Genomic DNA, 13,949 nt, shown 5'->3' on the forward strand with positions numbered 1-13,949 from the left:
TCTCTTTTCTCCATTTAACCTGACTATCGTACAACTATTACTTTTTCTTAATATAACAACTTGGTTTATATAACGCTAGTCTTTTTTTGTCAATATCTTGTCTGGCGTTACAATTTTTTTTTCTTGTAATATTTCAACTTTATTCATGTAACTTTGACTTTTTCATAATTGGCTTAAACAACTTTAAGTAACTAGAGGTTCTCACAGTATATTCCGATTTTTTGCAATATTTTGACTTAAATCTTATGAAGTTAATGTTTTTTTCTTTTCTTTTTTTTTTTGTCAAAGTCCAAAATCATCCTTGTAACATAAAACCATTTTTTTTTTTCTTAAAGGGATACTTCACTTATTTAGCCCATTATAGCAATAAAAGTTAATATTTTGCCTATAATAAATTTGATACTTTCATTATTTTTTACGTACAATTAGTACCTTTAAAAACACATTTGCAACTTGCTGTCGACTGAAAATGACATCACAAGGGCTTAGGTAACCAATCACAGCTCACCTGTTTTCTAGGTTTGGCCATGTGACATTAACAAACTGAGCTGTGATTGTTTCCCTGAGCCCTTGTGATGTTATTTTCAGTCGACAGCAAGTTGCAAAATGTGTTTTTAAAAGTACTAATTGTACATGAAAAATAGTGAAAATATCACATTTATTATAGGCAAAATATTAATGTTTGACTGCCAAAAATGGCTAAATAAGTAGTGTCCCTTTAATCTCGCGTTATTCTTGTAGCATTCTATGTTGAAATGCTCTGAAGGGGCCCACGAGTTTCTCATGTTCCCCACCCGTGGTTGAAATCCCGCAACGGGAAGTCCCGAGTGATCCCTGAGAAACTTTCCGTCTTCCACGAAGACGCCCGGGCTGCTACCCTTGGCTTTTTCTGTTCCAGCCCTCTCGGCTACTCAAATGGTTAGTCAACAGATTGTTATATCTGTCCCCGATCTCGTCCTTGTACCAGGGCCCCCACACGCCTCCGTTGTATTGCGGGTTGGAGCGCAGGTCTTTGGCCGGGTAGCGCACTCGCACCGCCGTCTTGTTGTACTGCACGAGCCGCATGAGCATCTTCTTGACCACGTGCGGGTAGCGCTGCGACAAATCCACCCGCTCGTAGGGGTCCGAGGTGATGTTGAACAGCCACAGGGACTTGCCGCGGTCCCAGCGCACGCGTTCATTGTGCCAGCGCAGGGTCAGCCGCTGGCGTGGAGGAAAAGAGGCAGGATTAAGTTACTGCAAGTTCCAAGTTACTGTGGCAAAAATCAAGCGAGTTAAGAGCCAGCCAATTCTACGCTCTCATTCGCTGACACCCACGTCACTCACCAGGTCAGGCCTCAGCTAGTCGTGTCACCTATACAACAGTGTTGTGTGTGCGTGCATGTATACAGAATGTATACATGTTGTCATAGTTGCAGTTTGACATGGATTTTTTTGGGGGAAACTATCCCCCATTATTAGTGGAAAACCTTATTTGCAATGATGTTTGTCATTCTCTGTCGAATGTCGACATAGTGCTTTGGCACCATCTTGTGGCACCTTTACAGTCAAAACGCAGTTGGGTCAAAAATACCCCACAATGGGTCAAGAATGGACCGACCCAACAAAGTTGGGTCAAATGAATAACCCACAAAACATCTTTGTGGGTTATTAGTTTAATTCTGAATTGGGTCAAATTAAATTAATAAACCAAAAAAGAAAACCAAATTTGGTGGGGGGGTTTTGTGGGTTATTCATTTGACCAAACTTTTGGGGTTAATTAAATAACCCAATTGAATTAAGTAAAAAATGTTCCCAACCAACTTTTTGAGCTATTTAACCCAAAAGGCTGAGTCAACTTAAAAAAATAATAATAATATCCTACAAACAACCAAATTTTGTGGAGGTGTTTGTGGGTTATTTATTTCACCCAACTTTTTGGGTTAATTGAATAACCCAAAACTTTTTGGCTTAACACATTCACTGCCAGCCCAGCAAAAATGCATCATTAGACGTATTTTTCCGTCAATGGCAGTGAATGAGTTAATTGAATAACCCAAAAAGTTGGGTCACTCCCTTTTTAACCCAATTTGGGTTATTTTTGACCCAACTGTTTTTAGAGTGTAGGCAATTCTAAACATTTTTAGGGAGGTGTCAATTATTAAGGGTCTGGAATAAGCCAAGTCTTTTTAACCAAGCAAAGTCCAAGACTGACTCGAGTCAATTCATGCAACTCAATTCCCCGCACCTGTGTGTTGAAGGTTTGAGGAGGAACCCAGTCGCTGTAACCGGGTACCCCCGTCAGCAGCTTCCAGTGGCCCACCCGCAGCGCCGCCTGCACGGCCGTGTTCCACAAACCGTAGCCTGCCTTCCACGAGCCGTTTTTGGCCTTCACGTAAATAGGGTCGATGTTGTGAAGGATGTCCTGGCGAGGTGAGGGGAGACCCTCGCTGATGGCTTCCCAGACGTCGTAGCCGTCCAGGTTGAGGTCCTCGTCCAGTGTGCCTTCGCCCAGGGTGACCAGTGTGGGGAACCAGTCGGTGATGTGCACCAGCGACCGACACTTGGTGCCTTTCTTCACCAGCAAGGGGCTGTGGACGAAGCCCACCGCCCGGATGCCCCCTTCCCACAGCGTAGCCTTGCTGCCCCGCAGGGGCCAGTTGCTCCCGCCGACCAGCGGCTGCCCCCCGTTGTCCGAGGAATACACGATGACCGTGTTGTCGTAGTAATGGTAGCGTTTCAACGCCAGGGTCAGGTTGCGTATTGCTTCGTCCAGGCAGGAGACCATGGCGGCGTATTTGCGACGGTGCGGGTTAACGATGCCCTTGTAGCGCTCCAGGTAGCGAGTCGGAACCTGGAGCGGGGAATGCACCGCCTGATAGGCTAAGTAGAGGAATAAGGGCTTGCTGGGGTTGTGATTGGCTAAGATCCTGATGGCCTTTTGCGTGTACATCAATGTGGAGTACAAGCCGCGGTCCTGCTCCCACGCGGCTTCTTCACCCTCATACAAGTCGTAGCCGCACATGCCGGGACCCTCGCACTTATAGTGGCTATAGTAGTCGCCGCTTCCCAGGAGTGAGCCAAAGAAGCTGTCGAACCCGCGCCGGGTGGGCAGACAGCCGCGTTTGTAGAAGCCCAGGTGCCACTTGCCCACCATGTGCGTGGAGTAGCCGGCCTGCTTCAACTTCTGCGGCAGGGTGACGTTGTCCAGGGGGAGGCAGTTGGGCTGGGTGGCGCGGATGATTGAGTGCTGGAGGCCCGTGTGGATCTGGTACCTCCAAAACAAAGCCAGCACAAAACCAGTCACAAGTTTGTTGCAGGTTGTTTTATGCTTTGTGTTGTTAGCAAAAAATTGACATTAGCTTCAGACAACTTAACGCCTCCTTCAGCTCACGTGGTTACCTAGTAGATGCATCTAAAAGTGCATAAAGCGTAATTCCTATCGGAATATCAACATCATGATGTATCATTATTGTTATACTGGATCAAATATTAGCCTACTAGAATATCTTTGTCATGTGATGTCTTATGTAGTTTCCTTATTAACTTCGTCATATCTCAACTCAACTTTATTTATAAAGCACTTTAAGAACAGGCATTGCTGTATATAAAGTGCTGTACATATCTCAATATTATCGCTAGAAACATACATACAGTCAATTATGGATCAAATGTAACTTGTGCAATAATGTACACATGATTTTCTTCCAGTTTTTGTTTGGCACCGTACAATGGTTTTCTTCCTGTGTAATGGACATTGCGATAACTTGGGAGGCAAATCATATGGTTATCTAGTGTAGTTGACATTAAGATACATCAGTATTAAATCTCGTTTCCGCCTTACCTGCCGGTCATTAACTGGCTCCTGGACGGGCTGCATAGCGGCTGCACGTAATAGTTCTCCAGCTTCACTCCCTGCGCCGCCAGTCGGTCCAGGGTGGGCGTCTTGATCTCGGAGCCGTGGTAGCCCACGTCCCGGAAGCCCTGATCGTCCACTAGGATAAAGACGATGTGCGGCGGCGATTTGGGGAACTCCTCCGAAGCCCAGTTGGAGCTCCAAGTGTGTGACACGATGAAACCGAGGAGCAAACTGAGCGGAACCCACAAAATCAACATTTTGCAGCCGCGATTGCAATCTTCTACCGACGCATTCCCATCGTGTTAACTGTCCTCCTTTTGTTGCCTCATTGTATGTATCGGCGTGAAGGCGTCGTTCCGCCTATCGCAAATGACTTCCACGCGCATTATTCTGGAGCAGGTCCACGCCAGATGTCTTCCATCGTGTAAGGGAGAGAAAAAAAAACTGACCATGTTCACGCTCGCAGAGCAAACCAAGACGGGGCGCCCCCCGAGTGCGTGGGCGGGTCCGTGCGGAACTTCAGTGGGAAAAAAAAAAAAGAGCAACGATGGTAAAAGTGACAGCATATCAGGCCAAGCGGGTCCAAAACACATGGAACAAAGTTGTGCATACGTCATGACAGTGGGAGTCTTGGTGTTCAACTTGTGCATCAGTCACTACAACTGACAGCTGTTCAAAAGCCGTTTTCTCCTTCAGGTACTTTCCATACTGTGTAATCAATTACATCTTATGCATGTACGGGTGACAGAAATTTGGAACATGCACAGTACTGTGCGCCTTTCCTTATACATCAGCTCTACAAGTCGGATCATGTCTCTTTCGTGGCCACAACACATTCCACACGCAGCGCAGCACCTTGCACTTTTTTTTCAATTACATGAGGCCACTGTAAATTCACAAACGTCGCGTTTTATGATAAATAGAAGAACGCCAGCTGTTCTCCCACCCACTCCGCTACTGTCGCGATTCAACAAAGACTGTCTTGTATCGGCCCAAGACAAGACTTGCAGCATGACACCATGAACACAGCAACTACTTTTATTACACCAAATTGACCACAGGCCTTATTTGGGGAGTAGTCTAATCTAATTTGCACATTATCATTATTATTATTTTTTTTTAGGGCCAATGTAGACTTATTATGACAAATGCAACCTTTTGGAGATTTGCAATAGTCAACCAGTGCAACTTTTGAAAGATTTTTGAGAGTCCTCAATAGGTCGTAAATGCCACAGAGGATTTAAAAAAAAATATGGTAGTTTTTCTGTTATCATATGCTAAAGAAAAAGTATAACATAACATCATGTTCATCTTGTAGCCCATACTCTGCCTGTAAAATATGACATGTCCACACTTTTCCCCAAAATGACACATGCCCTGGTTGACAATTTTCTTTTCTGGAGTTGGGTTCTTCCTTCAAGTCATGTTGTGCCGTTTCCAAAGGGTGAGTAGGTTTACATTTTATTTATTTATTTTTATATAATTAGACGGCAGTTGGTAAATTATATTTTAAAAACATCACCTGCAGTGTTAATAGTATTTTTTAAATGCCGACCTGTTATGTCAGCAAGTGTTTTAGCATTTACATGTAGCCCCGCCCCTGGGGTATAAAACCCAGTTGACAAGCTTGTGGTGCACCGACTTGCTGTATCGGCTGAGTTGATTCAAAATGTGTTTCTGTGCAGTACACTGACTTTCATTCACCATACATGAGCTTTCTCTTAAAGGAGCTTTTTCACTGCCCCTTAAGCCCCCTCCCCTCAATCCTGCCCCCAGCACAGCACTGCACATGACTGTAAACATACCACCAGATGGAACACAGCTCCAGTACACAGTCTCCCCCCAGGGCCCAATCATTCACACTCACACTGTGCTTAAATATAGAGTCCCTAAATAGTGATTCAATGAAAATGCACTGCACTTAAAGGTTTATTGAAAACAAATTGTACCAGAATAAAAGTTTGAAAACCAACACTTCATAGACAATCGGACAGAATACACAATCGTATACAAATGTGTACATACTGTAACAATCCGTAGTATGACACCGTGCCACACGGTGGCGCCTCTTTGTTTTTGTTATGCTGATGCAACACTTTTTCATTTTGCCTTCAGTCGGTGTATTTTGTGCCATGGACCTGAGCGGTCGTGTAGTTGTACGCTTATTAATCGTTGCATTCTATGTTTGACCACTAGATAGCGCGTTTTAGACACTGTTGCTCTAAATGTGGTGTCTATAATCGAAATTTACAGTTTGTCCAAGTGATGTTGCCGTACAATTTCCGCTGCAGATTACTTCCGTATGTAGTTTAGGTAACCGCGACGTCAAACGCCGTTTTTCGTGACGAGGTACAGCCAACACATCACTACCTGTTTGGTTTATTTGCCACACGAGCCGTGCACACACCCAAACATCCACATCCCAATGTTATGAATGTAATGCGTTTTCTTTTCAATGCGAGACGAAGGACTTCGAGTCTGAAATCACTGCGGGGCTACCCCCAACCCCACTAATTATGTAACTTACTTTGCAAGACGAAATAACTTTTAACACTACCTCCGACAGGACAAGTTAACCTTATGCACAAATTTGCACCACGATTAAGCCGTTGTCATTCCATCAAAATACAAAATGTGACTTTAACAAGGTGGCTAGTGCTAACCGAGCCGTGCTGCAGACTTTAGACTTTGGCATGAAGCACTAGATTGCAGTGAGGGGGCAAAAAAAAAAAAGTATTGCCGTGCTGCGTGGCTGAAAAGGAGCGACAGAATTTGAAGCGTTATATATTTACGTCAAATGTCAACATCCTCATTGTTATTGATGGTGTTTTTACTTTATGTGTAGCTATGGATGTATTTAATGTGCTTTATAAATAATGTTGTTTTTTGTTTTTTTTAATCAGATGTTTTTTGCTTTTTCTGAGTACCTACATTTGAAAACATATTTGCAAAAGGCCTTATAGACAAATTGAAAGCATTGACTTGTTATTTCCTTTTTATTTTTTTAAGATTCGCACCAATCTACTGGGAGAGGATGGCCGGAACTGCGACTAATCCATTCCAACATTTAGCTGAGCCTCTGGATCCCCAGGTTGCAAATCAGCTGTTTTATAATCTCTCCAAACTTGAAGATCCCAGATATGGTAAAAGATCATTTATTGCTGTCAAATCTGTCCCTGTTAAACACTATTCTCAAAAGTTAGTGAAATTGGGATTTTGAGTGAAATTTCAGGATGAGCCTAACTAGCTAAGTAACTACTTTCGCAACTTCCGGTTCTCCAACAAGGAGCTTAACATCAAAATTCACAATGGGACTGTTATGTTCTTAAGGCAAGTTGCCATTCTCCATCCGGGTCCTCTTGGAGTCTGCTGTTAGGAACTGTGACGGCTTTCTGGTGAAGCAGTCCGACGTGGAAAATATCCTCAACTGGAAGCAAACCCAGACACAGACGGTGGAGATCCCGTTCATGCCGGCACGTGTCATCCTGCAGGACTTCACGTATGTCTGCGCTGCATTTTTGAAACCTTGGTGGGGTGCATTTGAGTCCCATCTGTTTGTTTCATTTTTATTCACAGCGGTGTACCTGCCGTGGTGGATTTCGCTGCCATGCGCGATGCAGTGATTAAGCTGGGTGGAGACCCTGAGAAAATCAATCCCGTTTGCCCAGCTGACCTTGTCATTGATCATTCGGTCCAAGTGGACTTTAACAAAGAGTAAGACCATCAAAATAGTTCTTTCAGCTTTTAAATGCTGCATTTATCTAATCATCTTTTTTTTTCTTCAGATCTGATAGCCTCCTGAAAAATCAAAACTTGGAGTTTGAGCGCAACAGAGAGAGATTCCAGTTCCTTAAGGTGGTAACAAATGGTCACTGTCGCATGACACCCACCTACGTCGCACATCGACAATGTGCTTTATATCAATGATTCCTAACTAGAGAGAGAAATTGCACTTTTGACGATGTGTAGTGACACGTAGAACAGTTAAATTAAATGCTCTTCCACTACTGTACCTTTAAATTGTGTATTCACTTGATGCCATTCATCAGAATAAAGGTTTGGAGGTATGCGATTCGATTTTTGTATTGTGAAATATGTGCCTTAGTTCAATAAAGTTTGGTAAACTGTGCTTACAACATAAAACAATATGTTGATTATGGTTTGACATCTGTTTTTATTTTATTTCAGTGGGGCTCCAAAGCTTTCAGAAACATGCGTATCATTCCACCTGGTTCGGGAATTGTCCACCAGGTCAACTTGGAGTATTTGGCCCGGGTGGTGTTTAACCACGAAGGGTATTTCTACCCTGACAGCCTGGTGGGCACAGATTCCCATACCACGATGATTGACGGCCTCGGTGTTCTGGGTTGGGGTAAGTCGTACTTCTGCTGAAGGTCATTTGCTTCCAGGTGCCTTATTTAGATGGCACAGTGAATCTCAACTCATTTTTAAACCACCGCTATTATGTGTTTTACAGGATACACAAGTTGAATTTAGATGGGGGCTCGCTATGTGACATTTGTGATTTAGTTAGATGTTTCTCTTTCTATGTTATAGGTGTGGGTGGCATTGAAGCAGAGGCAGTGATGCTGGGTCAGCCAATTAGCATGGTTCTACCTGAGGTGGTTGGATACAAAATGTACGGGAGCCCAGACAAGTTCATTACCTCCACAGACATTGTTCTTACTGTCACCAAGGTAAACGATGCGGTTTTCATGGAGCTTTTGTGTAACCTATTGGCCACCATATGAAACGCCACCTGTGTTTTTCAGCACCTCCGTCAAGTGGGCGTCGTGGGGAAGTTTGTGGAGTTTTTCGGGCCCAGCGTGGCTCAGCTGTCCATTGCGGACAGAGCCACCATCTCCAACATGTGTCCAGAATATGGAGCGACTGCAGCGTTCTTTCCCGTGGATGATGTCAGCATCGAATATCTCAACCAGACCGGTGAGGGACCGACGAGTCGCGACTGCTGAGTGATTTTGGCGATGCACGTGGTTTATTTTCTCTTAAATCAGGGCGAGAAGCACAAAAGCTGGCCTACATCACAAAGTACCTGAAGGCCGTGTCCATGTTCCGGGACTACAGCGACGTCTCCCAGAATCCAGATTTTAGTCAGGTCTGTCCTCACCTCACACCATAGAGCATATCACGGGGAAAATGTAATCACTTTGTTTCTCGTGAAGGTTGTAGAGTTGGACCTTAGTACTGTGGTTCCGTGCTGTAGTGGCCCAAAAAGACCTCAGGACAGAATTCCTCTTTCAGACATGAAGAAAGACTTTGAAAGTTGTCTAGGAGCAAAGGTGAGTTTGGCTTTTTATGATTTGTATACAGTACTTGTTAAAGCAGCGGCAGCCCAGAATAGTCTAATAATCAGATTTAAAGTGGAAGTCAACCCCCCCAAAAAATTTTGACAATATTTTATATGCAGCCCCACTAGTCTAAATATGGTATACTGGTTAATATTGTGTTTGTGGAATATCAGTTAAGCAGCAAAACAGAGAAAAGCAGTCCTCATTGCAAGCAGAAGCAGTTCTTCATTGCAGCAACTATATAAGATAACATATATGGCTAGGCTATGTGAATGTGAGTGCAAAGCATTCTTCATTGCAAGTAGAAGCAGTTCTTCATTGCAGCAAATGTATGATAACTTATTTAAAATTATTCCTACACATATAACATATTATTGTCAAGAAATGTTTAACGTTGACTTCCCTTTTAAAGTATTACCCATATTAGCAGTTAACAAGAATTGAACAATGGGTGAAGATGGTGAAATATTTTGCAAGAATTAATACTCTTGACCAGTTGACTTCACAAATAAATACACATTTCCTATTATTTTTCTTAATATGCAGCAAGGTTTCAAAGGCTTTGCAGTGGCTCCAGATTCTCAAACTGCAACAGTCCCTTTCCAGTTTGATGGAAAAGAGTACACATTAAGCCACGGTTCCGTTGTGATTGCAGCCATCACCAGCTGCACAAACACCAGCAACCCGTCCGTCATGCTTGGAGCTGGTGGGTCATTTCATTTGCATTTCTGGGTTTCCCACCTATGTCTGGATAATTCATCGCAATTTGCTTCCAGGACTCCTTGCTAAAAAGGCAGTAGAGAATGGGTTAAGTGTGAAGCCTTACATAAAGACCAGCCTATCACCCGGCAGCGGAGTGGTGACCTATTACCTGAAGGAAAGTGGAGTTATGGACTATCTGTCTCAGTTAGGGTAAGCTGCTAAACATTCATGCTCTCAAGGTACTCAACATGAAATCTGGTAGGCGTGTTAATAATGAGTAGACCTGAAAAAAAATATATTGATTGAACAAACTAAATGTGGGGGCCTAAGAAAGAGCCCTGGGGAATGCCTTTTCTTTATAGTTATATATTTTTACTTGAATCAACCATTTTTGGCTCATTTTGGCCATTCCCAGGTGTCCTCCAAAAAATATCCCAGAGGTTTTGTCTAATTGCTCCTGAATCTAATAATGAAAAGAAAGCATCACTCTCTCTCTCTTGTCTTTTCAGCTTTGAGGTTGTCGGCTATGGTTGCATGACATGTATCGGCAACAGTGGACCCCTTCCGGAGCCAGTGGTGGAGGCCATCACCCAGGTATTAAGTACAGTCAACCCCCACTCATCATGGGGTGTATGTTCCAGAACTACCTGCATATGACAAACCGTAGACAGATTTTCCCCCAAAATGAGCTGCTACATCGTATTCCGAAGCAGATCATTCTAATGTACAGTACACATTAATGGGTTTGTGTGTGCGTGTTTTTTGTTGTTGTTTTTTTTTAGGGGGATTTGGTCGCGGCTGGCGTCCTGTCAGGAAATCGAAACTTTGAAGGTCGTGTTCACCCCAATACCAGAGCCAACTACCTTGCCTCGCCGCCACTTGTTATTGCTTACGCCATAGCTGGCACCGTAAAGATTGATTTTGAGACAGAACCTATAGGTGAGGAAAGTCGTGGCACATAGTTTGGCACAATTGAAAATGCTTTGATTGTGTGAGTTATAGTTCCTCTGAGGTTTCATTTGTTTTCGGCATGGATCAAATTTTTTTTTTTTTTTTTTGTGCTGATTACAATGAAACCATAAAAGGATATTAGAATCTTGGAAGTATGAGACACCCAGACATGATTTGGGTGGAACATTTTTATCAAACATTAACCAGTGTTATTGTCCCCAATTTGGCTTTTAAAGTATATTTTCTTGGCTTAAACCAAACATCCAATGTCACAGATATGATTGTGGCACATGAAGGATGGCAACTCAAAGTGTACAAAAATAACCCCGCAACACTCATGTATACTTGGTATGGGGTGTATGCCACGGAAGAGGCGGGACTGTTTTTGCACATCAGTTTGTTTCAGGTTCGGTTTGCGACGTGTGCGCTGCGTCACAAATACATGTGCTTCCGACTTTGTGCCCCTCGGTGACGCGTTCGCAACCCGGACCAGAAACAAACTGATGTGCAAAATCACGTCCCGCCTCTTCCGTGGCATATACCCCATTGGTATTGTGTAAGATGTTTTTTTTATGTTCTTACTCAAATCATTGGGATGATCAGTACAATAATCAATTTAAAAAATATTAGATAGTTTACAAAGTCTGTTTAAATTTAAGTCTGTACAAATTGCTTGAGTAAACTGCCACTATTCTTTGTCTGCTTTTTAGCTATTAATTCTGATGGCCGAGAGGTCTTCTTGAGGGACATCTGGCCCACACGGGAGGAGATTCAGCGAGAGGAGACAAAGTTTGTCATTCCTTCAATGTTCAGAGAAGTCTACGAGAAAATTGAGGTATGTTCCTATTTGCTATTAAAGGTATTTTTGAAGACAAGCTTTTGAAGAATAATGTTAATAATGGTTGCAGAAAGTGAATGAACGCTGGAACTCTCTGGTGGCTCCATCGGACAAACTGTATCCCTGGGATGCCACGTCAACTTACATCAAGTCCCCACCCTTCTTTGATGGTTTGGTAAATGACATTTCTTGGAGGAAAATATTCTGACAGAACGCCAGAAACATTATTAATTGGGGTGTAATCACAGCTTCAAAAGAGAGAGATCAGGGCCAAGATTTTAATAATTTTTTGAACATGATAGAGTACGTGTAGTTATGAGGCTTGCTCATTCCTTGTCTTTTATTCAGACCATGCAGTTATATCCTCCTCGGTCCATCGACGGTGCCTACGTGCTGCTGAATTTGGGTGACTCTGTCACTACAGACCACATTTCCCCTGCTGGGAACATCACCCGAAGCAGCCCAGCAGCCCGCTACCTTTCAAGCAGAGGGTCAGTGACTTCAGTGGAATGTTATGAGCGCGTTTATTAATCTGCAAATTTTGTAAATCATCTTAGGTGCTATGAAAGAAATGAAATGTTCCTTTGAAATCTGTCAAGAATATGAATCATTTATTTATTTTTATTTTTTTATAATGCTAGCGTAACCCCACGTGACTTCAACTCTTATGGCTCCCGTCGAGGTAATGACGCCGTGATGGCCCGGGGGACGTTTGCCAACATCCGCCTGTTTAACAAATTCCTCAACAAGCAGGCACCACAAACCATTTACCTGCCAACTGGGGAACTGGTAAGCAAGCATGCTAGTTTACTGTGACACTCTTGTAGTCATGTTTATGTCATTTAGTCATTTGTCTATTTTATTGTGTCAAGATGGACGTTTTTGATGCTGCGGAGCGATACGACCAGTCGGGAGTCCCTCTAATGATTCTTGCCGGGAAGGAATATGGCTCCGGCAGCTCGAGAGACTGGGCAGCAAAGGGTCCATTATTACTGGTAACTAACACTTGTCTATTTGAGGCAGTGATTCATATCTACTCTTTTGTGAGAGATCATCAATGTTGCCGCAGGAAATTGACCAGTTTCACCTAATCGGTCTAGAAATTATGATTTTATTTACAGCAAGTAATGTTCATCTATCTATGATGACAGGCAGGATAATTCAATGCTCTTCCACTAATTGGGCATTTTCTCTGCGTTTTCCAAGGGCATCAAAGCTGTCCTCGCTGAGAGCTATGAGCGGATCCATAGGAGCAATCTGGTGGGGATGGGAATAATCCCCCTCGAATATTTACCAGGAGACAATGCTGAGAGTCTGGGCTTGACCGGAAGGGAGCGTTACCATGTCGACATCCCTGAGAACATCACCACCAGGATGATCGTTGTCGTGACGGTACGCTCGTGCTGTCTTGTAAGGTACGCCGTTTGAATATATGACACCTTCTCTTGTTATTCTGCCTAACAGCTGGACACAGGAAGAACATTTAGCGTACGGATGAGGTTCGACACGGACGTGGAACTGGCTTATTTCCACCACGGGGGCATCCTAAACTACATGATCCGCAAGATGTCTGAAAATTAACATCCAAGATTCAGAGTTATCCTAATGATTGGATTGTTCACATATAAAATTCAACAACCCATTCCTGTTTAAATGTGTCTTTTGTAGAATTTGATAGACAACTGTTTGCTCCATGGATTTATTTTGCCTTCAGTCACTGCTCGTTTGTAGGTCTTGCTGCCTTAATTTTTGTCATATTTACATGTCATCCTGTATATTTTGACAGGGGGCGGGTGGGTCGCAGAGTAACTGTTGATCAAATTTTGCAATATTTAGCCATTGATAATATGACTATACCGATTTGTGCAATAATTGATATCGTTCGCTACGCAAGTAATGTACGAATGTCAAGGTGGATAATATTTTGGATTTGCATTAAATCCATACCTTTATGAAACTTGTAAGACTTTTTCATTCAATTAGATAGATTTTGACTTTACATTAAAAAAAAACAAAAAAAAACACTTGGCTCTCCAATTACCACTATCATAGCGAGCAAAAAAAATCCTAAAAAAGTACACCTATTATTGTAAGCTACTGTAACATTCTGCACAGTTTGAACATAAGCACTATGATTAAAAAAATATAATATATATATATATATATTAATTTAAAATGTGGACATAGCAGTTAAAGTCAACCTCAAAAGTAATTAAAAAAACAAAAAACAAACAGTTTTTAAAAATGAAATGCAGTGTACGTCATGCTAAAATAGTTAAAGCTGAGAGCCTGTGGCTGCGCCAAACTTTTG

General features: G+C 42.8%; 2 protein-coding genes across 3 annotated transcripts; one reads left to right on the top strand and one right to left on the bottom strand.

Annotated features, from left to right (window-relative positions):
* Positions 1-659: 659 nt before the first annotated feature.
* On the bottom strand, positions 660-4,424 carry arsj (arylsulfatase family, member J). The gene is made up of 3 exons (XM_077500352.1): positions 3,824-4,424; positions 2,228-3,254; positions 660-1,203 (listed from the first exon to the last, which is right to left on the bottom strand). The coding sequence occupies exons 1-3, from the start codon at positions 4,093-4,095 to the stop codon at positions 874-876; spliced, it is 1,629 nt and encodes a 542-aa protein (XP_077356478.1). The 5' UTR covers positions 4,096-4,424; the 3' UTR covers positions 660-873.
* Positions 4,425-5,972: 1,548 nt separating this feature from the next.
* aco1 (aconitase 1, soluble) lies at positions 5,973-13,663 on the top strand. 2 transcript variants are annotated; one of them, XM_077500350.1, is made up of 21 exons: positions 5,973-6,187; positions 6,848-6,981; positions 7,169-7,337; positions 7,415-7,552; positions 7,624-7,693; positions 8,027-8,210; positions 8,396-8,535; positions 8,611-8,782; positions 8,854-8,954; positions 9,022-9,138; positions 9,694-9,853; positions 9,924-10,059; positions 10,359-10,443; positions 10,632-10,788; positions 11,511-11,635; positions 11,709-11,813; positions 11,987-12,129; positions 12,280-12,427; positions 12,511-12,633; positions 12,845-13,030; positions 13,103-13,663. In XM_077500350.1, exons 2-21 carry the CDS (start codon positions 6,873-6,875, stop codon positions 13,217-13,219), a joined length of 2,685 nt encoding a protein of 894 aa, XP_077356476.1. In that variant the 5' UTR covers positions 5,973-6,187; positions 6,848-6,872; the 3' UTR covers positions 13,220-13,663. The 2 variants fall into 2 exon arrangements, with proteins under 2 accessions (XP_077356476.1, XP_077356477.1); XM_077500351.1 differs by lacking the exon at positions 5,973-6,187 and adding an exon at positions 6,215-6,356.
* Positions 13,664-13,949: the final 286 nt, after the last annotated feature.

The sequence above is a fragment of the Festucalex cinctus genome, chromosome 16 (assembly GCF_051991245.1).
Source record: "Festucalex cinctus isolate MCC-2025b chromosome 16, RoL_Fcin_1.0, whole genome shotgun sequence".
Lineage (NCBI taxonomy): Eukaryota > Metazoa > Chordata > Actinopteri > Syngnathiformes > Syngnathidae > Festucalex > Festucalex cinctus.